We start from the raw sequence: 27,425 nt of genomic DNA on the forward strand, positions 1-27,425 counted from the left end.
ATACAGATATGTACCATTGCTCACGTTGTTTTCGTTTTTCTCCCAGATTTCCTCCTCTCCTATTTATGGTAACTCTCTCCAGAATAAACCATAAAAATTATTCTGTTTCTCTGTGTCCCTTTTCAATGTAATGTGCTACAAGGGGAGCATTGATCTTCTTCGTTTTAATAGCGGATTTATGTTCCGCCAACCTAATCCTCAATTCCCGTCTCGTTTCCCCAATGTAGGCTAACCCACAGGGACATCTCAAATAATAGATGATGTTTTTACTCCGGCAGTTACTAACACATTTTGCTTTAATTGTTCTGCTATTATGGGTAATTTCTTTGGTTACCAGACAATAGTCACACATTTGGCAGTTTCCACACCGATTGTTCCCAATGGCAAAAGTGTTATCTAATGTTGTCTGCCTGTTCTTAACACCTTCCCTGTAGGTATGAACCAACTGATTCCGCAAGTTTACATTTTTCTTAAAGGCGAATAAAGGTTTTTCCAATCTCACATCTTCTTGGTCATTTAAAATATGCCAATTCCTATTCACCACATTTTTGATTTTATTACTGTAATTATTGAATTGGCTAACAAAAGCTACGCTAGAAGTGTTACGTTTCTTGGTTGTTCTATTCAGCATAGTATCACAATCATAAAACCTGGCTCTCTTTAATGAATGGTTTATGAGTTTTTATGGGTAACCCCTAACTTTTAGTTTGTTTTTCAATACTGCAGAATGTTCATAAAAATCTGTCAGGTTCGTGCAATTTCTCCTGAATTGGAGAAATTGACTAAACGTAATATTGTCCCGCTGAGATTTCGGATGAAAACTGGAGTAGTGGAGGAGGGTGTTTTTAGCCATTGGCTTAGTAAATAATTCTACATCCAGTTTTCCATCTACAGCCTTAATGGTAATATCCAAATAGTCTACGCTCACCTTACTCTGATGGGCAGTAAACCTCAGATGTTCATCCCCCAAATTTAACCAAGTAAGAAACTCAGTTAACTGCTCATTAGACCCATTCCAAATGAAGAAGACATCGTCAATAAAACAATGCCACTCTAAAACATTTTCATAAAAAGGTGCCAATTCATTATATTTATGATGATCTTCAAAGTCACCAACATATAAACATGCCAGAGTGAGGGCACAAGTGGACCCCATGCTGATCCCCCTCTTTTGACGCCACAGCTGATCTTTGAACAAAAATATATTATTAAAAAGGACAAGGTTCGTACATTGAACAATAAATCCCTTGTCCACACCCTCGATATTCAAACCATCTAATACCCTCTCTACCACCTCTACAGTTGCGTGCTGGGGTATATTTGTATAAAGAGACTCAATGTCCAGTGTCTCTAGACAATGAGTCTCTTCCACAAATGGCTTATTTTCAATCAAACTTAATATATGGGAGGAATCTCTCACATAAGATTTCAACTGACCTACTAGTGATTTCAAGAACCAATCTATATATTTGCTTAATGGCTCAAGCAATGAGCCCAAGCAACTTACTAGAGGTCGCATAGGAGGGTCGGAACTGCTCTTATGGACTTTAGGTAGTCCGCAGATAGCCGGAATCTTAGGATTCGGATTATTTAAGAACCTAAATTCTTCATCGCTAATAAGGTCATTCTCCCTTGCATCAGTTTTCAAAGCACCTACCCTCATGGTCAATCTCAACAACTCTTGTTCATTAACTTTTTCATAATGCTCAGACACATTCAATAAATTTAAAATCCTCTTCTCATAATCTGTAGTGTCGAAGATCACCATCCCACCCCCTTCGTCAGCGGGTTTGATGGTGATCGAAGTGTCTTCCTTCAGTGTGCTAATTGCTACTCTTTGGTTTTTGTTCAAATTATAATGTTGTGGATGATGTTTCTTTATGATTTCATAGATTCCAATTTCAACAGATTTTTCAAATACATCAATGTTATTACCAACCTGTGAAATGGAAGGGGTAAAACTAGATTATTGTGAATGAGGCCCTAAGTATTCAACATTTAGAGTTGTTTTATAAACTTTTTATCTAGTACATAAGATGTCAATTGTGTTGCAGTCCATAGCTCCCTAGCAGTTTTTCCTGTGGTTTCTCCATGCTGCGTTTGGTCTCTACACCAGCTGTGCCTCTATGTACAATCTATTATATCTGGTGTTTCATGTAGGGGCAATCCTATCCTGCTGCAGTAGCTGCCGCTTGCCTGGAGAAGCGAAGTCCTTGGTCATGCTACCTGCTCTCCTGGGCCAAGGACACCATGGGTCCAAGATGCACAAGGCTCACTGTTTATTATACCGATGGCATTCCCTGCAGCTCTTCAGGTGCATATGTGCAGAAGGAGTCATAAGCATGAACCCCTATAAGTCAGAACCCATTCTGCTCATCAAACACTGTCTCCTATGTAGGCCCCCAGCCTGCAGCCCAATATCTACAATGGCTAACAAAGTACAAGAAACCGATCCCTGTGAGCATACCACCCTCAGCGGCACTATTAATCCTCACCTTGGCAAGGTATTAATGTTTCTTGGTAGCACCACCCAAGACACACCAGAACCTGCTCCCTCATTAAGGCAGACAAAAAAACCTGAAAGTGATGGATAGCCGGTCCTCATTCAAGGCTTCTCCAGTATCAGGGGAAGGGCTAGAAGAGCAGAGTTGTAGCAAGATTTATTTGTAAGGTGCACATATCAATGAGGTGCCTGTCTTGTGAGGCGGACTCACCTCACAGAGTAAGGACTGGGGCGAGGAGGTCATTATTCAATAATGCTAAGGAAAAGTAGAGCCAGTTGAGAGCCTGCCTTCATGACAGTGGTTCATTAACAGCTATGAAAGATGCAGGAAAGCCTTAGAATACTGTGGGATGAGACAAACCAATACTTCTCGGTACGTAGCTCTTGAAAGGGCATGAAGCAAATAGTAGTCCGATTAAACCAAAGAGGGACAAAGATGAAAGTAAAAAAATGCTTGTCACAGCCCTATAAGTGGACCAATTAAAAGGTGGGCCTAGTCAGAGAGCTTTAGGTCCCACAAGAGTTATTAATAAATAACCCTATAATATAATACAATATCATGCAATACATGTTATTGTTATTTACATTTGTATAGCTTAAATTGTTATCTGGGAAGGCAACAATTCATAAGTAAAGCTATCTAAGGTGTACAAAGCCAGGTTTTCAGAGCTTACCTAAAATCATAAAGTTTACTCATGGTGCGCAAAATAGAATCAGGCAATTCCACTGACCGGAGTCCTGGGCAAAGAAGCCTCTCCCACCACCTCGGTTCTTCTTGAATTTAGGAACTGTGAAGAGGTGGGAATTACCTGAGCACAAATCTCTACAAGGGAGTTTGTTCTGAAGGTGTGGTACAATTTGATGGAAAACTCTATGAACAATGCAGGGAGATTTAAATCAGTGCTTAATTTGTGCAAATGTTTTCTGGTGCTCTGCACTGGCACTTAATTGTCAGCACCGGCTCTAGTCACAGTCCAACACATGATGGTGCTATCTTTTTAATTTTTCGATGAGCACAACAACCTTGTTTAAATTGTCAATATACATTGAAAATGAATAATACCAGCCTCTCATGCCATTATTATAGCTTTATGTGGCCTGAAATAGTCTGAATTGTCACACTTGTAGGAATGCAATGGTTAGGTGTTCTGATGTTACTGTCATTGGCAGAGCTGGCAGGGTCTGGTGGCTGCAGGCTGCAGTGGACTTCCAATAAAGGCCCTGGAACTTACTTTTTTTGTTAACAATTTAAGCACTGGTGACTCTCTTAGTCACAGGGAGTCAGCACAGAGAGTCCAAGGCTGCTGAGGTTGAAGCGCAGGTGACAGATAGTGCACTTACCTTGATACTACCGACTGTATAGGGTACATGAGTTAAATGCGATGTGGGCCCCCAAGAGCGATACATTGCGGTAATCCTATCTGGCGAAGATAGCACTCTGCAGTGCACCCCGCCCGACGCAAGGGGCACCGGGCGTTTCCCCTAGTGGCCCGAAGGGTGGGGACCAGTTTTGGAGCCCTGGGGATCGGTTTTGTTACAGGTGGCCGGCAGCCACGGCCCGTGGAGGGAGTTTCGGTGGGGCGGAGAGGCGGGGTGGAGGGGGTGTTAAAAACTGGAGTATGGATAATTGAAGGTAAGTAAACAATTTAATTAATAAAACGAATTTCGTAGCGAAATTCGTTTGATCAATTAAATTGTTTACTTACCTTCAATTATCCATACTCCAGTTTTTAACACCCCCCGCCCGCCTCTCCGCCCCACCGAAACTCCCTCCACGGGCCGTGGCCGGTGGCCGGTTTCGCAGAAGTGCTGCTTTATCGGCTGCCTGTAACAAAAGTGGCAGCGGGAGTGGTGCTTCCAACTCGCACCTATCCCCCCCCTCCCCCACCACTTTGGGGCCAGTTGAGCTTACTGCCAGAGCGCTTTTTTCAGTTCCCCACCGCTCTTACCTGCACGGGCTGCACCGGTATAAGAGTATAGAGTATCAGGGCAACAGTGGTAAGATTGTGTGCGTTGTCCTCATTAAAGCAAGGCAGACAACATAACACAATACCTGTAAATAATAGAGTAAGAAAGGCTTCTTAATTACATTGTGGGCGATGAGGTATTTCACACTTCAGTGCACCTGCTTGGTGTTAATTGAGCCTGTCTACATCAGTAAACACGTAAACACGTTTGTACACATCTCAGCTACTTCCCTGCCTGCTTCTCAGCAGCCCTGTCTACCTCCTTGCACAATACCTCATTAGACACACTGCAGAAAGCTCGAACCATAACTGGCTCGGCTCGGAGAGAACTTCCATTTGTGACCCGGGACTCAAGGTTACTGCGAGAGCTGAAAATGAAACTGCCAAGCAGATTTCTTCAGTTTCAGGCAAGAGAAATATTCGCGGAGTGCTAGCTGTTGATGGGAGAGAAATGTCAGCGAGAATTTATTTTTAGTAATGGAGTACGCCTGTTCTGAAATGTAACAGCATCATAACTCAAGCGTGTTCTCGCTGGTCCATTAAATTTACAGCTCTGTAGAAACCCCGCCTGAAGTGAGCTCTCCATTAGGTCACAGTAGTTCGAGGTAAGTGTGTCACCATGTGCTGGTGGCCTGTTCTCTGCGCATGCCTAGTATCTTGTACGAGTCCTCTCTCCTTCTTACAGTAAACTAATGATCTATTCATATCAATGGCATGCATTTTTTGCAAGACCTTGTGGATGTAACTTGGATTCGTAACCCGGCACTCCGCCACGTGCTACGCTGTTCCATTAGATGCATCTCTCATGTCTTTACTACGTATCTTATTTATGACAGAGTGAAGCGCTCGCCACTGACATCTGATGTCACGAGTTGTGAATTCGAGTCCCGGCAAGGCTCACTTAGGGAAACAATTTTTAACAGAGGCACAGAGGCTCATATGGTTTGAGGTAAATGTCTAGTTGTAAGAAACTGGGTTATTGGTAGAGGGGAGTGAAAAAACCCTACTCAAGCCACAACCTCAATCATTGTCAGGGTGAACCACAAAAAGTCACTAAATTGACCAGTGCTTGACCCTCTGGCAGCCTGACACAAAAGCAGTCAAGCTTAGCTCAGCAGCACTGTGTAAAGTATTTATGCAGCACACAAATAGTAATGAAGTGAAAACACAACACATGAAAAATCCCAAATGAATTTAGAATAAAGGGTTTTTGTAAGTCTGTTTCTCAGTGTTGCCCAGCTACCAATAGATATTTTATCCTATCATTTTGTGTGCTAAGTACAAGTGTGAGTCCAGTCTTTTTTTTGTAACTTATCCTTCCTCTAGAACTACCGCCAGAGTCACAGATGACTCTGGTGTTGGGCGGAAACTAGTCCAGATCTCTTTAGTAGTCTTCCTCAGTTTTACATATTGCAAAAACTGTCATGATCTCACGTTGAAGGTACCTTATGCCTCCTGACAGGTTATGGAGGCATCCATTGGATATAGGTTACCCAGGGATAAACAATTCCCCATTCTCCACCTTACAATTGCCATTGCTTTGTCTATTGCCTTAAAGAATAAAAAACGAGATTTAACGAAGTAGCACCAGTAGTGGCTCGTGGAGGGAGTGGTGCGGGCGGTGAGGCGGGGCGGGGGAGGGGCAGGATGGGGGTAGTAAGATAAGTAACTAAATAAATAAAATGAATTACATTGTGCGCCCTGCAAAGTCGATGGCGTTGCAGTGTGCGCAATGTAATTCATTTTTATTTATTTATTTAGTTACTTATCTTCGTGCAGCCGTATGCTGTAGTTTACTACCCACCACCCTGTCCCTCCCCCGCCCCGCCCCACTGCCCTGCACCACTCCCTCCACAAGCCGCTACTGAGGAGCACTGGAAATATTGTTTGGTTTGTGGATTTACAGAATATGAACTACAAACCGATTGTTCACTACTGACATCAACTAGATCGAGGCTATATGGTACTTCTTAAATAAAGAATCACATTCGGGAAAACCTTACTCCTAAAAACCGCATCCCTAAACTAAATTCCATTACTAGTGGTTATTCACTTTTGATCATTTGGGGAAATGATCAATCTACACAATCAAAAATGATATTTTCAGTTGTGTTGGTGACAGCTCACTGACCTGGTACAAGCCATGGGGATGACCTAGCACAGTGGCTCTTAAGCTGTGGTCTGGGTCTGCGACTGTTTAGAAATTAAATATTATTAACTGAATAATAAAGTATATATAAATAAAGAAGCAAAATACAAAATTGAAATGTGGAAACATTCTGTAAATGTGTAGTAATTTGAAATTAGATGCTAAAAAATAAGTTAGTATCCTCAGATTGATTTGTGGGAACAGTGAGTGCTAAGTCATCAAGCAGAATGTAGTATGCACCATGAGTGACCTCAATTGAATTTAGAAAAACTCCAACATTCTATTAATATTTTGATTTTCCCAAATATTTTTTTGTGAAATAAATAACATTTGTCATAATTTGTTTCTTTGATGAATGCTTGTTTTTGTATTTTGAGGGTATTGTTTTGTGAGTCAATTCATTGAAAATACTTAGGCCGGGTCCCTGGCTTCCAGTCATGACTTAATGGGGGTCCCCGGATTCCAATAATGATTAAGAAGGGGTCCCCGAGTTCCAGTAATGATTAAGTCAGGGTCTACAGACGTCAAAAGGTTCAGAACCATTGACCTAGCAATTTGTATGTTGTCACTAGTGTCACTGTCAAAACAACTCAATACTACCATTTCCAGTTCTACATTTCTGTTGGGCCACAAGCAATCTGTTCTCAATCTGTACTTAGTCTTTCACATCCCTATGCGACCCTCGTAAACTAACTGATGTAACTTTTCAGCACTATCACTGGGGGAACCTACTGAATGCCTAATGGCAGTAGATATTTCCAAAATCGAACACCTCCTTCACCATAATAGATGATGTCTGGCTATATAGTTAGGAAGCAACTTGAACTGTTGATAAACAGTGATCAGGTAAAGGTGGTGAATTGATAGGCCTCACCCATGAATGACCACATCTATTTCATGTCTCCACAATTACATACATGTTTAATATTTTCAAACTGAAGCTAAGCCTTGGAACATTATTAGGCTTCTTATGCACTACCAGCTCCTACATTCTTTACAGGTATGCTCTGGAGGCTCACACCATGTCTTCTGTCTGATTTTGTGCATCAATCAGTCTCCTTTTACACCTAAATTACTACAGGGGTTCTTAAGGTCAGTTGTTAAAGTCTATGACCTGATGGGTTTTTAGAACCTTGCTCTGCAGGAACCGTATTACTGATGCTTGAGCTTCCCTTGGTGGAATCCTTATAATTTTTGTTTTTATTACAAAGGTGTTCAACTGGTTTCCCATCACAATTTTTTTTTATTATCTCCCCCTCACCTCACATTGTCACTTTTGTTTCTGTGCATTTCTACAGTCCCAGCCTCTGTACTCCTCTTGGTCTTTTGGGGCAGAATGACTGAGACAGTGGGAGGGATAATGGGGGTGAACGGTGCTGTTGTCATGGTGACAGGTCTAAACCTGGGTGTGCCGCACAAATATTGATATAGGAAACTCGATGGAACCCAATATCATTGACACAATATTGAAGGACAACATATCTAAAAGTGTATATATATATATATATATATATATATATATACATATATATATATATATATATATATATATATATAGCTGTTCAAACCCACAGGAATGAAGCGGCACGCTGTCCTGATGTTACAAGTGTTTTAATCGCTCACAAAAACACGTGTTTCAGCCGTAAACAGCCTTTGTCAAGTTACCAGAGTGTTGACAGGAAGACATTTTAAATGATAGTGCATCATAATGGACATGAAAGAGTTACTTTTCATGCGTGATTCAATAGTAACAGAAAGAAAAACATAATTCGGAACTCATATGCATGTTACTTGAGATAACTCTATATATGACTTCTGGATTTCTGTGGTTTTGTGTGTGTAAAATCTGAACCTAACTATAACCTCCCGGTAATCTTTGTTTTTTTGTCACTTTCTACGTTTAAAAAAAATCTATTTCCTAACTAACATCCCTGTAAACTTTGTTTTTTTCAGTTAAAATATATATATATATATATCAAGAGGTCTAGATGTGCAGTTAATTATAGTAAATCTATATTACGACTGTACATACTTTTCAACATTTTGTCCCTCGATATTTTGTCCACAATAGTAGTTTATTGCAACATTCCTAGCCTTGATAATCCATAGTACAATCCCAAGCCTGGATACTAAACTACATTGCCGTCTGATTTTTTTTATGTCACTTATTTACATTTTTTATTGTTTTCCCAAGTACCCTTTCTTCCATTGTATCTGTTATAAGAAAGTTACTACATAGTTCTTAATAACAGATAATTCGACTAGATTTCTCCACAAATAGCTCAAAAGAAGTTTACTGTTATGGAGAGTTTGCAAAATCATTATTAAGAGATAACGTGATAGGAAATTAAAAACTGTTCTCACTAGGGGTACTGCAGTTGGGATGGAGGGGCACAAACACCAGACACTAGACACTCACATGGCAGACTCACTGGAGAAAATGACCAAGGTAATGACTGGGTGTGTGCACTGTAAATGGCAGGGGTGGCTCCTCCGTTTGAGCGTAGCAGCTTAGCCACATAGGCCAGCGCTGAAAAAAAAATTGCAATAAAGTGTATGTATTTCCATGTTACTTTTCAGCAATCGCCCCATTCTAAACTGAGTGACACGACAGGGTGGGACCAGTGCTGCTGTGCCGAGTGGCAGCCACAGAGAGCTGTGCGATTTAAAATGCGCATGTCTCTTGATCCGGCCAGCCAGACATGCGCATTTTAAATTTCTTTAACCTAGCTATTTTGGACAGCTGGTTTAGAGAAAGTGCAGGCCTCCAGTGCTCGGAGGAGCGCTGAGAGAGGCCACTCTAGTCAATTCTGGCACTGCTCTTCTGCTATGAGAGCAGCACCAGGATTGGTTAGTGCAGTTTCCTTGTCCCACTGTAAGAGAGACGGCCAGTGGAGGAGGACATGGCTACATGCCTTAAGGTAAGTGTTTTATTTTATTTATTTGCATCCCCGTCACCTCCTCACTCCACCACCCACGGTACATAACAGCAGCCACTGGTAAACGATATTAATTTTTAACACATGGGAGCCTTTAATCCCTGTATAAAAGCCTTTCTTTAATTTCCTTATTACAGACAATTTATGACATCTCTAGGTGCCTGTAACTTAATACATTTCAGTTTAGATGTCACAATGCCTTCTGCCAGAGCAAGCAGCCAAGGTGAAAATAACGAACCAGAGCATTATAACAGCTGCAGTTTAATCAGCTAATACAGAAACATTTTTTTCTATCTTCTGTTTAATTTTGCCCTATGGATTATAGTTTGTTTATTCATGTCTGCAAACATACTATCCCTTTAACATTACAGAGCAACACAACGGATTTAAGCAGTTTGTGGAAAGCATGATGTTGTGACCATGTATCATAAAGAATAAAGTGCTCACTGACATAGACTTTGAGGATATTGCAAGTCACCTCAGAGTTCTGTGACCATTTCAAGTTTCTTGGCCTTTGACCTCATTCTTCTATATTGTCACGGAACTCTTAGGTGACTTGTGATATCCTTACCATGTACAGCAGGGGGTACTTTAGACCTTATATAACAACATTTGGTGATACATTCAATCCATGAAGTTTAAAGAACATAATGTACTTATCTATTTATGTGCGTTTGTCCATTATACCTTACCGTTCCATTTTCCAATTTCCTTTTGGCAAAGTTCATTACCTTTCATTCATTTTTCTTTATCATCATCTTCTTAATACCATAATTGATGTTGTTCCATTCTTGCTGGTATTTTCTCCACATTGCAAGCTCCCTCAAATTTTTGAAAGGTACTATCATGTGTGAAAGGTCTACGTCTGAGTAAACTTTCCTATAGGAATAGTAATGTGATGATATTGCTAACTTGAAAGAAAAGAATCATTTTTTAATTATTTTTTTTAGGATTTTGTTTTTAATTTTAGTACAAACAATACATTTGGTTGCTCTGTCAAAAAAAAGTACAAACCTGGTCCATTCCCAATCACCCACCCCTCCCCCAATTGCACCAGAGGCCGACTGTATTGTGAGATGTGAGTCTCCCTAAAGTTTGCCAGCTCAGGCCATGGTAAGTCCAACTTTTGCTCCACACGTTTTCATATTTACGTGGGCATGCCCGTGCTGTATAGTTGGTTTCTTCCATCCTATTGCACGAGTCCATGACCTTAATGAGGGGCCGGGGTGGGGGGTACCATTGTTTGGCTTTATCTTTTAGCCAGGAGTGTGCCTAACCCCACCAGGGTTGTGTCACCCCAAGGGCCTCCAATGTCATCCAGGATGTCCAGCAATGCAAGCTTGGGGTGTGTCTCTATGTGTATGCCCACTGCTTGTGACAGACTAGATATAATGGTTTTCCAGTACCTCAGAATAACAGGGCAGGACCACACCATGTGAAAGAAATCACTGTTTGGGTCTTGGCATCTGGTGCAGGCCAAGGATGCATGGTTTCAGGCCTTCCACAGACAGTAAGGAATAGGATATGTCTGGTGTAAATACTTAAATTATATAATTCGAAGCCTCACTGAAATGGCCAGCATCTTTAGCGCCATACATGCCTCCAGCAGTCAGTGTCGTCCAGGTCTCCCACCCCTACCTCCCATTTCTCTTTGAGGGGTCCTATTATAGCTGATGAGTATAATATTAGGGTCTTATAGATGTGTGAGATTGCACCCTGCCCCAGAGGACCCATGAGCAATCGTCTTCTCTTTAGTGGTTTGTACTCTGGGACGCCTTCTAAATCAACCCTGTATGGCTGTAGTGCATGCTGAATTTGTAAGTAGAGGAAAAACTAGGAGTAGGACAGGTAAAATTCCTTATGGAGGGCTTAAAAGGCTTTATTATGAGTCCGGTCCCAGACATCACCCAAGTTTGTAATCCCAATTCAGTCCTAGCCCCGAAATCCCTCCAGCTGTGCCACTTGGGCCAGCGATCTGCCCTTCTACTTGTGAGTCTCTAGGGTTAGTTTGTAATCCCAATCGATCCATCGTAGAGCCTCTCTCCACACCCAGAACATCACCTTGGTTGGTTCGGGAAGGGCAGTTGGAATGGGTACTCCATACAGAATACCCATCAGGGCAAATGCTCACTGATATGTCTGTTTCCCCCATTCTCCATGCACCCAATTATTGATGGTCAGAGGTTAGGTGGTCCAGTAATTAAGGCACATTTGGGCCGTCCTTAGCCCTATTGTATACTTTGCGTACACATTTGCCTAGGGCTATCCTGGGGGGTGTGCCTGGTCATACTAACTATAAACTCTGTCCCCATTGCTGCCAGTGATGTGAATCAGGATTGTGAAATATGAAGGGGTTAGTTCTGCAGGGTGTACAGGAATTGTGGGAGCACCATTATTTAAAAAGAGCTATTCTACTTATAAGGTTAGGAAAAGCTTGTTCCATAGCCCTATCTTCATGGACTTTTGCACCAATGGATGTAATCTGAGGCTCCAGGTGAGGTTTGGCACCCTTGAGATGTGAACTCCCAGGTAAAGGAAGCTGAGTCAGCGTATTGAATTCTGGGGTGCCAGCTTACTATTATTATTATTAAATTAAATGTATAAGGCACACAGCTACCCAAAGGCTAGTGTGAATTGAAGGTGAGATAAAGGGCATCCCTGTTAGGTCCCTCACCAAATCAGAAACTTGTTAGAGAGAACTCCATTTATACGCATTTGAGCTGGTGGGGAACCATAGAGGACCCGGACGTAAGCTCGAAATTTGGGGCAAACTCGAATTCTGATGAGAGTTTCGTCAAGTAAGGCCCAGTGCACAGAGTTGAATGCCTTTTCAATTAACAGCATAGCTCCCGAGAGACTTAGGGCTTGATGTAGATCTTGGATTACTCCGTCACAAGGGTGATGGATATCCCGTCCGGCGAAATATGAATCCCATTACATGTGATGGGTTTTATATTTCAGCCAACAGGATATCTGTCACCATCTAAATCAGGCTCTTAATTCGGGCCAGTGCCAAGTGGACCCCCCAGAATACAGTGCTGCATGCTCCGACAGGGAATTAACCTGAATTGGTACGGGTGGACCAACTTGGGTATGACCTGCATCAGGAAATTGGCTAGGAGTTTAGCATAGAGGTTGACCTCTGCATTTATTAGGATAATGGATGATGGGGCACTGTGGAGCGGAAGTCGCCCTGGCTTTGGCAGAACAAGCAGGGTGGCCAGATTTATGTCGAACGGGACATGGCCCTTATGAATTGCCTTCCAGAAAAGATCAAGAATAGGGAGTAGGTTACGTATATTAAAGACACCCTGATCCAAGACACGGACTATTACTTTACCGAAAATGGGGGACGGTCCACTCCTCAAAGGCGTTATGGGAGGCCTATAAAGCCATAATTAAGGGCCGGGCCCTATCCCTTACAGTTGGACACAGGAAAGAGAAGGACAGGCAACTAATTGAGTTAGAGCAAGACATCCTTGCAAGGGAGCAGACATTGTGGGATACCTGGGATGAGACCGAAAATCATAATCTGGAATTCAAAACACGCCAAAATATACAGAATATACGAACAGGGGGACAGAATTAGCTAACTACTAGCGTGGTTAGATAAGAAGGAAAGGGCTGACCGCTTGGTTAGAGGGATACAGGGGCAGGAAGGGACTTATCTGTGAGACCCACAACACAAATATTATGAATAGCTCTACTCACCCCTTGCAGTGGCTACCATTGATGAGGTGTGAGAGATAATAAATGACATACAAATCCCGACACTGCCTATGACGACCAGCATCAACTAGAAGCAGACATCACTGTAAAGGAAATCACAACAGCCATACGCGGAATACAGTCCGGGAAAGCTGGGGGCCCAAATGGTCTCCCCATTGAACTCCTCAAAATAACGGCATCCAACGTAGCACCCTATCTCCTCGATATGTACCTTAAGAGGAAAGCCACAGGGGCATTACCCAGAGATCAGAGAATGGACACCATTGTCATCGTCCACAAAGCCAGAAAGCTGGTGGAGGAATTCGCCTCATACCCACCAATATCTTTATTGAACATTGAGGTCAAAGTCCTCGCAAAAGTACTGGCCAACAGGCTCCTCCCCCTAATCACGAAGTTGGTCCACACAGACCAATCTGGGTATATGCCAGGCCGTAATACTGCCATGAACTACTTTGCTTGAATGGAGTACTCGCTAGGAAACACACCATAAGAGGAAACACGCAATACTCTTATTGGACGCGCGTGTGGCTTTCGATATGGTCAAGTGGCCCTGTATGATGGCAGTCCTCAAGCGTATGGGACTGGGGGTGGTCTACTTGAAATGGCTCAAACTCCTATACGCTGAGCCACCAGCTCAGGTAGTAGTGAATGGACATGTGTCCAACCCATTCACGCTGCGCCGCGGGACGAGGCATTGCTGCCCACTGTCCCCTCTTATATTCGCCCTAGCCCTAGAGCCTCTTGCATGTTGGATACGTCGGGATCCATTGATACAGGAACGGAAGTGGGCCAATGAGTGGGAAGATAGAATCTCGATTTAAGCAGACAACATCTTACTGTACGTTTCCAACCATGGCAAGTATTCTGGGCACATTATAAATTGGTCCAAATCAGTTCTATATATGCTCAATGGGCCGGGGCCGACACTTCCGACAAACTGACATCGCCGTCGCTGAGGAAGGGTTCCAATACCTGGGTATGTATGTAACAGCCGATCTGCTGCTTTTCCACAAATGAAACCTTTTGAACCCCCTAACTCGATTGCAGAGTGACGTCCATCACTGCTGAACACTCCCGGTGTCATTGCTGGGACGTGCAGCGCTATTTAAAATTATGGCTCTGCCCCGACTCCTGTATGCATTGCAGAACACTCCATATAGAATTCCTGAATCCTATTTTAAATCAATCAAGGAGGAGGTTAGAAACTTGCTTTGGGATGGGAAGCTGCCAAGCATCACTGGGCCTAAACTGGTGGAATTGCCCTGCCAGATATCCGTAGCTACTACTGGGCAGCCTACCTCTCAATCACAAATAAATTTGGAATATGGTGAGCAGCAGGACCCGGCATGTCGGATGGACAAATGGCTGATGGGTGGGGGGTGGTAACAAGAAGCTCTTTACACTAAGCCGCCTAAACAGCAACTCACTGGCCCCACTTCTCTAATGGTTGCCATGGCACACCGCCACTATAAAACTTGGATAGGGTAATAAACTGACGCGTATGAAGCCCCTGTGGCATGCAGAAATGCTGGACAACTTAAGCAATTGTGGAGGTTTTGACAAATGGGACACCATTGGTATATCACAAGTCTGAGATTTAGGAAAAAAAGGCAAAATACTGACATTTACTGAATTACAAAATGAATATAAACTAGCCATAGGTGAGACCTTCTAATACCTGCAAATACGGAATGCCTTACGAGAGGCTAGCAAGGGCATTGATGAGATCCCAGAGGCTACCCCACTCGAGGATACTGAAAACTAATTAACAACTCACCAGACCCATTGCAACATCTATACATGCGCTGGCAGGCTGATGTCAGCAACCTAGAGGAAGAGGATTGGCGGGAGGCGCAGGCCTCTAGGCGGTAGGTGGCCATTCCGTCATGACTGCGTTTGGTCCAACTGAACGTTTTACTCCTATATCACATGCACCACACTGGTTAAGATGGGCCGTAGTTGTTCGGCAGCCTGTCGGGTGCATTGTGGAGTGACGGCCACGTTTTACCACACACTTTGGGAGTATCCCCTGATCCAGACGTATTGGGAGGCGTTTAATGTGGTGGTTGGAGAAGTATGTGGGACTGCCTAGGGACTATCTCCCAAAATATGCATTTTAAATTTATGGGACACCACAGATTTCACCCGCATGGAACAACTTTGGGTAGCTACTGACTTTATGCTGGCAAAGCGTAACATTACCCGCAAATGGGGAATCTCTGAGCAGCCATAGATAATTGAGTAGGAACGAGAAATAGATTGGTGCATGCTGGCTGAACGAGTGGTCTATACAAACAGGGGATGCCCCAAGAAGTGGGACTAGGTATGGGGGAAATGGAACACATATCGAGGCAATATCCGCACCTCCCCATCAGCACAAGGACAAGGATTGGAAAAGTCACGTCAGGAGATGACCTTTAGACGAGGGAGGGGGAGGGAGGATACACGAAGAGGTTGTGTGATGGAATGGAATCCGCTGTTCATGATCTGTTGTGATGCATAGTTGTGGTGTTTGTCATTCTAACAAATGCCAATACATTTTTTTTAAAGAATAAGGAGTAGGATTTCCTGCGGAAGTCGCAGATAGCATTCCACAGGAGTTCGTCCCGGCCTGGTGTCCTCTCGGAGTTGAGATCCGAAAGAGATTCTCTCACCTCTTTGAGCATAGTTGTGTGTTCCCAGGCCTCCAATGAGATAGTGGTAACTCTGCGACTAGTGGAGCAGTAGACTCGCAGTCTGTGCATACCCGTTATGCATAGAGCTGATCAGAGTATTGAGCAAAGACTGTAGCAATCCTTGAGAATCCTTTACTACCTATCCAGTCCCTTCCAGCCCACCAGGGGCAATCCCAGACTCGGCCTCCTTCATGGCCAGCAAGTGTAGTAGTTTACTGGACTTGTCCTTCCACTCATACACCCTCATACACCCTCCGAGCTGATGCCATCCAACATTTGTGGGCTTCCACTAGGGGTAATAGTCCTAGGGATGACCTGTCCGCCTCAAACTGATGGTGCATTAAGTTCATACGGATATTGGGTTCTCCCTCTCCCGAGCCAGGATGGAAACGTCCAGATATGTAACTTTAGCTACTTATTCGTAATCATTTCTCCCTGCCCAAGAACAGGTGATTCCCCTCATTGTGGCCTTGCACGCTCACTACAGCATCCGAGGTGAGACCTCTGTGCCTTTATTGAGGTTGAGAAATGCTTTCAGCTCCTCTGCCAGATGGTCAGCAAAGTGTTCTTCAGTTAGAAGCCATACACCACATCAAGCTTTCCTAACTGACTGTTGTCCTGAAATGGAGTGTCACCAGCACATGTTCCAAAACCTCTTGAGGGAGGAACTGCAACCCCGTAGTGTGCAAGAGGTCAGAGGTCGGAAGGAACAGGCAGTTTATGTGGGACAGCCATCCGTGCACCCATGAATCATGAGTGCATTACCTCCTGTCAAGGTTCGCTCCTGGTGGATGGGCGCTGAGTAACTCCCTAAGGTTCCGCCATGTGGATTGTAGTGAGGCTGGTGGGATATAAACACTGACCAAGTTGTAGGGGGTGCCTTTCATGGACTCTTCCAGGATCACATATCACATATCTACCCTGGGTAACCCTTGTAACAATAGTCACCACCAACAATATATGTGCAATAGATTAACCACTCCTGGGATCTTCTGTTATAATGGGCATGGAACACCCTATTGTACTCTCTGCGTTACAAAGATTAGCAGTTGTACCCTTGCAGGTGTGTCTTCTGAAGTATCAGGATGGTCAGACATTGCCTATGGGCAAATTGGAGTATGGCACCCCTCTTAATCCGGTCTAGGAGTCCGTTCACATTGCTTGTCATACTCATCAGTGGCCCCATAGGTGTGTATATAAAACAGTCAAATGTCTGCACTTGTGTGAAGGCCACCGTGCCTGAGAGCACAGGCTGTAGTGAAGGGCTGGCGGACATAACTGCATGCCATCCAATGTGTGTACATGTGTTCCTGTCTCAATGCATGGTAGTGTCGAGCAACAATAGTTAAGTAACAACCCAAAAGAACTAAAACAGAAAACTTGACAAGAACATTCCTATGCCACCCACCATATACTTCCCACCCCAAAGAAGCATTTGTCGCCCAAATATGTATGAATTTCCAAAACTGAGACAGCATTTCCAAGGTTTTGAAAATAATACTTATAAAGTTGACGTTTTATGCACAGATGTAAAAGCATCTGTTATTCTGACTGACAGTTTTCCAGGATTTTGCACGGCCTTGCAGGTGGCAGAGATCACCAGTCCATAGTAGGCATGTGAAACCCTCCTGTGGCACACCTGGGTTTCCTGCTCCCCAGAAACAAATCTTCCATCAGTGTATTCACTAAAATCTGTTGGAATTAACCATGACAGTTACCACTTTGTAGAGTAGCCCTCCTTCTGCCTGGAGTGCATTCTTTTGTAATGAATGGCGCCATTACCCTAGGCAGGAGGGTATTCTGCTTCCAGAGATCCTGGCCATCTGTCTGATGGCAATTATTCACCCATGTAGATCCACGTCCCTTGGTTGATTTGAACGTTCATCGGCAAAAAAATAATTACCACTTCAAGTTTTGTGGTCTCAAAGGTGAAGCCTAACCAGGCTCTCATCTCCTTGTGTCAATCATTTAAATCAGGTCAATAATGTGAGAGCTGTGTAGTTCCCCATTTACACCAATCTATGTCATTCTGTAGATGTCCTCTACCCATTGACCTTTAGATGCATAGACATTAAATTCTCGTTTGTAAACATTTCCAGGAAGAAATATGCAAAATACTCATGTCCCCGTCATTGAAAGTACAGCTTTGTGCAGTTCAGCATGCTCTTAGTACGACGTTTGTCAAAAGGTAAATACAAGATAATTGCTTTTCAAGGTTTAGAATTCAGAATATTGAGCCCTTAGGCTTCGTTTCAGTAAGCACAAGCAAACAAGGAGAAGAATGGTTTCTCTTCCAAAGATAAAGCTTGCAGCAGTCTGAATCGTTAATTTTACAAATTCAATATTTCTCTGAATGTCAAATTACATAGATAGTGGGCAAAATTCATTAATCCTTTTTGCCAGGTTTGGGTACGGGCAATCACCAATGCGTTTTGAGGCATATCTATCTAATAACATTAGTAGACATAATTTGTGCCAAAAATGTGCACCCCCTCCAGGCATGGGTACGTTAGAGAAAAGTTTACTTTACTCAAACCTATTCTAACTTTGCATGTGTGCTGGTGTGTGCTGCACTGTAGAGCATACGTACAATGCTATAAATATGTTAAACTATGTAAAAACATTGTATTTTGTACTGGAAAGGCTCCCTACCATTACAAAACGTATGCATGATATCACACACACCCTTGCACTATAGTGCAAGCTGTGGGCATTGCTACAAGGCATCAAAAACTGTGCACTACAAGGAGAGAGAAAAGTAGTGCCATATCCAGGGATGTAGCTTCAAGGGGGGTGTTTTGGGTGTTACACCCCCCTAAAATGTATTTTGCAGCAAATAATTGGGTATAGGTGCTTTCAGTCATGTATGGTGAGGTGTCTGTGGGATTTCACTCTGAATTTGACACACTGACAAAAACACACAAACACACCAGCAGTATAGCAGGGGGTTCGTCTCTGCCTTAAAACTTGGTTAGTTTGAAAACTATTGTGTACCCCTAACAGTCCTCTCTCTTTCCACTGCCGCTTAAGTCCCCCTCGCGCCTTTCTTCTCAAAACATATTTTAACAATATATGCCAGCGTGTTTTATGTGAAATCTGAAGTTTACACCCCCCCAGACTTACTGACCAAGCTACGTCCCTGGCCATTCCTTAATAGATGTGACACTGTTCGCGCAACACAGCACAACAGCGCTGATGCTTGCATTTAGTCATATAAAATCCTACTGCTTTTGATTTCTTTTTGATATGCGCCCTGGCCTGCTGTACCGCAAGGATAAACACATCTTTTCAACAACTTATCTCTTCAGGATTTGCAGATCATCAGCACAGACGAAAATCAAGTGTTTGTAGCGGTTCAAGAATGGTACCAGACAGACACCTACAACTTGTACCAGTCTGACCCTCAGGGCATTTACTACTCGATTGTGCTGGAGAATGTCCGGAGCACCAAGCAGCCGGAAGAGAGCGTGGTCGTCGACATTCTGGAGGTATGTGTATTCATGTAGCAACTACTTGGGTTCATGTGCCTGTGGATCAGCCTATGGTCTTTTCTTTGTGCTGGTAGTTAAAGGTCAGAATGTTATGTTATTTACAGATATGAACTACTTTCCTATGGTAATGAATGTTGTTGAATTTAGTAAGTACTTATGGAACATAAACATTGGAGTATAAACTGGAATGTAGGGCCATATGTATGAAGCTCAAACGGGTTTGCAAACGCCGAACTTTGCGCTCATTTTCGCTAAATGGTATGTATGTAGCAAATTTGAGTGCAAAATAAAGAATCACAAATTTGCGATTCCTAATTTTCCGATTGCATTTAAGGAATCGCAAATTTTGTGATTCTTTAAATGCAATGTATGAAGCACCCAAGTTGTGCAACTTCTCATCAAGAAATCGCAAATTACCACCAACTTCAAGTTGGTGGAATTTGCGATTTCTATCACAAAAGCACTTTTTTGCATTTGTGAAGGTGCCATGTGGCGCACATACATGCCCTTAGGGCATGTATGTGCGCCATAGGCGCACACATGTGAATTTCAGGGGTGCATCAGGGTGTCCTAATGACACCCTTGAAATTATTCTCAATTTGGGATTCGCAAATTGAGAATCGCAAATTGAGAAGTACTTCACATTAATTCCTATGGGCCTCCTGGCCCATAGAAATGAATGGGAAATTATTCCTTAATTGTGATTCGCAATTTGCTAATCGCAATTTAGGAATTTTAAGAAATCGCAAAAAAAATGCGCATTTCTACATACATACCAATTGGCAAATCTCAAATAGCGATTTCTAAAAAATCGCTATTTGAGATTCGCAAATCTGGATGTTGATACATCTGCCCCGTAGTCTGTTAACTTTATACAGTCATTAAAGCTAAACTCCAAAAAGTTTTTAAGTGATAACATGAAGAGAACTATCATGATATGCAGACAGTGAGACCTAAGTCAGAAGCGAAAGGAGTTTTTAGGGGAATATATTTTTGTTAAAGTCTGTGGGATCTGTTGTTATTTATGCTGTCCTATAATCTTTGCTCTTTGGTAATTTTATTTTCAGTTGACAAGACGTTTACACTGTAAACTTAAATAAAAATGCAATGATTTTTCAACATTGCAAAAGCATATCATTTTATATTTTATTTAAAGTTTTAGACTTTTATTTAGAAGTATACTTTTATGCAAAAGTTAATATTAGTTGGAGAAATTGCACATACATAAAAAAAATCAGTTTCACAGAATATCTTAAACTGCACGTCGATAAAAAAAATTGGAAGTTACACATTTTAGCGCTTTGCTGGGATTACAGAGATTGTCTCAGCCAATCAGCGTCCTTTAAAAGCTGGCACTAACGACTGTTGTTCTCCTGCTTTTTAAGTTAAGGAAGTGGAAGCAGGGACAACTTGCCCGTGTGTTTTCCTGTGAAGGGTGAATTAAGGGTGGGGGGGCAGTGCAAATAACCATCTTGCTCGCAGGCTATCAGGAATTAGGCATCATCAATTGTTGGACTCCTCATTATGCACCTTAACTTGAGGCCCAGGCCTGTAAATGCTGTGTCACATCATGGGTCCACCCTGACCACACCTAATAGAGTTCCCTTCACATGGACAGGTAAATCAATTTATCAGCTTGAGCAAAGAAAGCAGGTGGGCGGTGTCCCACAAGTCTCTACTGAAAATACCACGCAAGAGTTGTGTTTGGAACATAACAGTGATACAATAGTTCATGTCAGAAGCACAGGGAGTCAGTGGATTTGGTCTTTCCTTCCCCCAATATATGACACAAGAAATCAAATCAATATTATATATGGACTTCTAAATGTGAAGGGTGGAATACTTGAACCAAACTAAGATTTTGGTGATATTTTGGGGCTGTATTCCAGTCCATGATTTTTTTGTCCACCATGCCATCTCAGACAGGACCCAGCCATATGCAAATCAATTTTAATTCTGCTCCAGTGGGAACAGTTCTGCCCACAGTGCCAGCCAGGGTCCTCTCTGAAGCAGAACACAAGCAACTGGTTTCAGCCTATTTGGGCTTTCTCAGTAGGGTGCAGCATGAGTTCTGTGGCACAGAAAGCAGAGGCCCACATCTGGGCATTCCCATCATACTAAGGGAACTGCACTGGATTGCCCAAAATAGAGCGGGACCAAGGCAGATTAGCATATGGCTGAGTCCTTCCTGAAGTAGCATGGTAGGCAAAAACAATGGACTGGATTGTGTCCCACAGTAATTATCAGTGGCTGAGATTAATTCAAGCAGCCCATTCATAACTTTTTGTTTTCCACATTATCATGTAAGGTTTACTTTGAAGGTAAACTGATACGCAACGTACGTAAACTATTATGGCAGACATTGAAATACATGTTACAATCATGATGTATATAAAATAAATATTATGAACACAGACACATAATATATTTAACAAATTCCCTCTTCATTAGAACCTGGCTAATAATAATTAGCACCAACGATTTGCCATTGTGACGGTTGCGTAGCATTAAACACACAATAGGTGATAGGAAGAATGCTTGTAATTTGTCTAACCATTGACACTCATTCTTGGTAGCATTCAAACCCATTGCTATTTTGCCACTACAGATTAGGCTCAGTCATATGCAAATTATCCTTGCGCCTGCTCCAATTGGACCAGTCTGGCCTTGCTGCCAAGCCAGGTCTTCTCTAAACTAGAACACAAGCAACCCACAACATGTTTGGGCCTGATTGGACGTCTTCAATCTGGCACAGCTTAGTTCCAGTGCATTGTGAACAAGCGGCCTATGCCTGGGCATTACCATGGGTCTTAGGGCATTATATCAAAAACACAAAAGGAGAGGGGATAAATGCTTGCAATTTATCTCAAGGTACATTCCAACCCATCGTTCTTTTGCCCACCATGCCACCTCAGATTATACTCAGCCATATGCAAATCAGCCTTGGTCCTGCTCCAGGCCGAACTGGCAAGCCAGGTCATATCCGAACCAGAACACAAGCAACCCAAGGCCGGTTTCTGACTTCAGTCAGGTGCAGCTTGGTTCCAGTGCACAATTAGCATGGGACCCACATCTGGGCATACCCTGGGCCACTTAAGGCATTATACCAAACATACAAAAAGCTATTCGAGGAATGCTTGCAATGTGTCTAACACTGGCAGTCGCTCCAGGTAGCATTCCAACCCATCGTTCTTTTGTCCACCACACCACCTCAGATTAGACCCAGTCATATGCATATGCTGGGCCTAATCTAAGGTGCCATGGTGCCGAAAGATAGATCCCCACCTCTACCATTGTGCATTAAATTCCAGGCTTCCTGAAAAGTGGTTACAACCAGAGTTCCCTTACCCTTCAATATAAGGAAACCAATACAGAAAGGGCATAATTTTACTGGAATACTCATTACATAAGCAAGCATAGTTTTCATTCTTCCATTTCATTGAAAAGCGCCTGTGAGAGTGTCCAAGTGAAGGTAAAGTGTATATGATATACAGATATAATTCACAACATACACCATTTTTTATTTTGAGCAGAGTGCTTAAACTTGAGCCAAGGTCCTTATAGATTTTTGTCACCTCTACCCAATCCTTTCAATCACAGAAAGTTACTTTGTTTTTACTTAGAAATTAAGCTATGCAGGTGAGACAATTGAAGGTATTTCCTTGTCAAGCCTATATTCGAATAGCTGTCACACAGCAATTAATTTCTAAGTAGTTGAAAAGCCTAACACTTTTTGGTATGGTCAAGCAGGAGAATTTACCATATTTGGATATAAACAGGCAGGAGAACTTGTCCCATTTAGCCTAATGACACAGTATTCATCACCATTTAATAAACGCATTCCTGTAATGGAAATATAAAAGACTGGTTTATTGCTATATTTACATATATTCTCAAAGGGCAATTGTGTGAGCTGTGACTTTGGGGCGTAGGCCAATTTAGTAAAAGCATCCTTAAACATGCTTTCTGTTTAATTATCGGAGCTACAGGCTTTTTTGGGATTGATTCAAAAGGTGGGATAATTCTTACAAAATAGGCAATAAATAAGGTATGTACTTACAGATGTATATCCATGAATCCTGTGATGTTTGGATCAATATGCAATTACAGGAGGGCCCATGTCATAGTCAGAGGGAAATATATGGGAATTCATTAGAAAGATGTATTGGCAAATATATGACATTAGAACGCATGCAATTACAAAGCATGTTTTTACAATGCAGTCTTTACATCGCAACTACCATTACATTGTATGATTTTACACTGCAAGCCATTACAACGCATTTTTAAAAACTACCATTACAACGAATTCCATTACAATGCAAAACATTACAATGCATACCATTACAATGCATGATACTTTCAGGGCAACAGTAGGGTGTTGCATAGTGTAAGGGTAAACATTACAATTCCCACTCCAGTGAGTGCAACAGTAGGGTAAGTGTTGGATAGTGTAGGGGTACAAATTACTAAATGTTGGATAGTGTAGGTGTAAAAATGACTATTCCCACTCCAGTGAGTGCAACAGGAGGGAAAATGTTGGATAGTGTAGGGGTAAAAATTAATACTCTCATGTACCTCAAAACCCATACCCAACATAATACTAACAGAATCTCCATTACTTACCTTTTAATGTGTTGTAATGGCATGCGTTGTAATGGCATGCGTTGTAGTGACATGCATTGTAATGGATTGCATTGTAATAGCATGCGATGTAAGGACTGTTGCGTTGTAAGTTTAGGTCATTGTAATGGCTGTGTTGAAATGGATGTTTCCCGTATTGGTAAGCATCTGCAATCATACTTGTGTCGCACCTTTTACGTTTGAAGGTGAATGATGAAAAGATACACAATGTGAGACACTTGCATGCTCAGGTCGAAAAGAAGGATACAATTGGGACAAAGTGTATAGGTGCAGGTAACTTAAAAGCGGCCAATCTACCGTGCAAAGAAGTAGAAAATACAGTCAGGCACGGTTGTCCCTGTGGGAATGTGGTTTAATAGTAGGTAGGGACCTACCACAAGCTTTAATCACAAAAGGGGCCCCCTCAAAATGTAATTTCCAATGCAGGCTCAGGACCGGTGGGAGGAACCGAAAAATTACAATCAAAAGAAAGGTCCTACCATCCTAAAATGATGATCCTACAGGATTGAATCCTACTAGAACAAATCCAGATCACACTATACTTCATTTGACATATTCTTATTTTTCATTTTTGTATTTTTTATTCATATAGTCTTTGTTATTCTCTTCCACATATGTCTTTGGACCACTCTATACAATTTAAATCACATCAATTACTTATATATTTACACTCTAACATTAATCATTTATCACAGACTTCATCTGTTGTCAAATTGTGAACAAGTCTTTACATAATTTTAAAAGACATTTTTTTCCCAAAACGCATTCATCCCCATTAGTCCCTTCTACTCCACATTCTTCTCTAATACACTATTCATACCACATATCACAAACTCCTCACACAACAGTCCGGAACAAACAACATCCTCCATGCAGGGGAATTCTATTCTCATCTCTCCGTCTGGTGTAGTGGCATAGTGACACACCAGCAGTCAAAAAAGCACGTTTTGGGGGATCTATGTTTCTCTACCACCTTCTTCATGACGATATCAAATATGTACATATATAAAAACACATCAGCAGGACAAACAGGGAATTATTGATTGTATTGAAAGGATGTCTTCATACCAAAGGATTACAAATGGAGATATTCTCAGCCACTATGGCATGAATATTCTCATTTTCAATGAGTGGAAACTTCACCTTGAATTTCAATTTTTGATATATGCACCCTACAATAACCAGGCCAAACGGAAAGGGGCGAATATCATTCCACAGTCTAGCATTTATCGCATAACGGCCCAGCTAGCAAGGTCCTCAAATCACCTGGACATGACGTAGCTCTAGATATCTCTTACATTTTAACGGTTGACTCCACTTTCAAACATGACATGCACAAACAAATATCCTGTAAGAGAATAAATTCAGGCTGGTAGGACCTTTCTTTTGATTGTGAGGGACCTACCAGGAGTGATAAGGCCACAATCACAATATAAGTTCCAGGCAAGATCTCAACAAATTAGTCCCTCGCTCAACCCTTGGTGACTGGCTACGATCAGGCAGGCCTAACTTAGGAGACAGGTGTGAAAAGCATTTAAAAACACCAGTACAGTAAATAAGTAAGACACAACACACAAGAAAAAGCAAACACCAATTAATAAAAATAGGAAATATTTTTATGACTAAAATGAGCCCAAAACAACAATGTAGGGAGCTGGAGATGTGATTTTTAAAAAAGAATAAACACTTTCTAGTGCCTAACACCCGAAAGTGCTGCTTTGGGATATCTGGTTGCACTTGACCAGAAGAAAGTCAAATTTTCAGGCCGACTGAGATAGACCATGGGTTGGATACACTTAATGGTAGGCCCCAGTCAAGTTTTTACCTTCTGACTCCAGCTCTCTGTGCAGCAAGAGCTGGACAACAAGCTCTTACTGCACAGAGGTACCGACGGACAGCGCAGGGCCTCCTTTCCTGAGCGGCCTGCCAGGTTGAGGTGAGGTTTGAATATCCTACTATAGAGGATACTTCATGCATTACCTGATAAAAAGGATGCAGGAATACTGGTTTTGTATTTTACTATTTCTTTATTCACATTATATCAGCAGCAGCAAAGAATATTTAGTCATCACAGTTGGTCCTGAAGAAAGCCACCGATACAGGAATCTGATCATTTGGCTGAAACATGTCAACCCTGGCCTAACAGTAGTTTTAAATCTATACTACTGATTTGCATTGCTTTTTAATCCTGTCAGGCAGAGCACGAGAATAATCCAAGGTTGTGCATCTTTCCTAGACAGTTTTAACTCCTTCACACTTTTTGCTTTTACATTTTTCTTTCCCTTTTTGCGCTGCACCCTTACTACCCCTTAAGATTCAGATATGGGATTTAGTATCCATCCTTCAAGATCAAAAACATCTCTGAGCTCCTTCATTACAGCAAAGAAGTCGTAGCTCCCAGTAGGGACTAAGTTTTCCCTACTGGTAAGGAGGAACCCATATGATGAAGCATGTCACCCTCGGGTGAGTGAGGGTTCTAATCCTTAAGGGACGAATTCCCCTTATTGCTTTTTCATTTTTTCATCAGTATCTGTTTGATCTTTGTTGAGAGAGGCAGAAAAAAGATTGGATATATAGCCTTTAGGCGTAAGGTGCATTGATAAGACCCGAGGTGATATTGTGTTCATGATATTTTCAAAGGGGAGATTTTGACTCGCAGGTCTAGAAACTCTTTCCCTAGGACCCTAAATCCACCATTGTTGTTATAATTAGGCTGCACATCCTCCCTTTTGGCATGAGATCTAGTGTGGATATCTCTCTAAATCTGAGGGCCAAAAAATACTGTTTAACCTTCAAGTCGTAAGGTGCTGCAAGCAGGAGTGATTCCCCTGGAATTGAATAAAGTTTCAGTACCAGCCACCCATGCCAACGTTTGGACAGAATTTCCTTATCTGCGGTCCAGCTTTGCAATCTGGGCAACTTATTTACCACTTTCTTAAAGGTTTGTCCAGATATCATTGAGTTCCAAAGGTTGCCCAACTCCAATGGCCTGATACTATTTTCAAGATGTTTCTTGTGGGAGTTGTTTCTCCATTGTCAATTATTCTCGGACCAGACTAGATGTGCCAAGGTGTTGTCGACTGCTGCACACAGTTTATGACAGAGCTTTAAAATGCCGCCCGCCTGGCAAGTGACTGTTTTGTTAGTGAAAATTCTAAGTAGAGTTGAGCGGGCGAGGTCGACCTAGGTAGCCTGATGGTTTTTCTATAGGCTCTTATTATCGATTTGTCAAGCAGAAGAGCCTCATCACCTAGCATTATCTCTGAACCGTATACGAGGGTTGGCAACAATTTGGCTTTCATAACTGGTCCCATTGATTTCAGATCAT

At 42.2% G+C, this 27,425-nt stretch overlaps 1 protein-coding gene across 5 annotated transcripts in view; it reads left to right on the forward strand.

The window, feature by feature from the left end:
• SORCS2 (sortilin related VPS10 domain containing receptor 2) overlaps positions 1-27,425 on the forward strand; it is a 2,087,100-nt gene that overhangs the window by 1,554,908 nt on the left and 504,767 nt on the right. For all 5 annotated transcript variants that reach the window (XM_086964129.1, XM_086964126.1, XM_086964127.1 and 2 more), the window contains exon 9: positions 19,271-19,450. In XM_086964129.1, coding sequence (XP_086820255.1) covers positions 19,271-19,450 — 180 coding nt within the window. The remainder of the gene's footprint in view (positions 1-19,270; positions 19,451-27,425) is intronic.

This window comes from Lissotriton vulgaris, chromosome 3_2, assembly GCF_964263255.1.
Source record: "Lissotriton vulgaris chromosome 3_2, aLisVul1.2, whole genome shotgun sequence".
NCBI lineage: Eukaryota > Metazoa > Chordata > Amphibia > Caudata > Salamandridae > Lissotriton > Lissotriton vulgaris.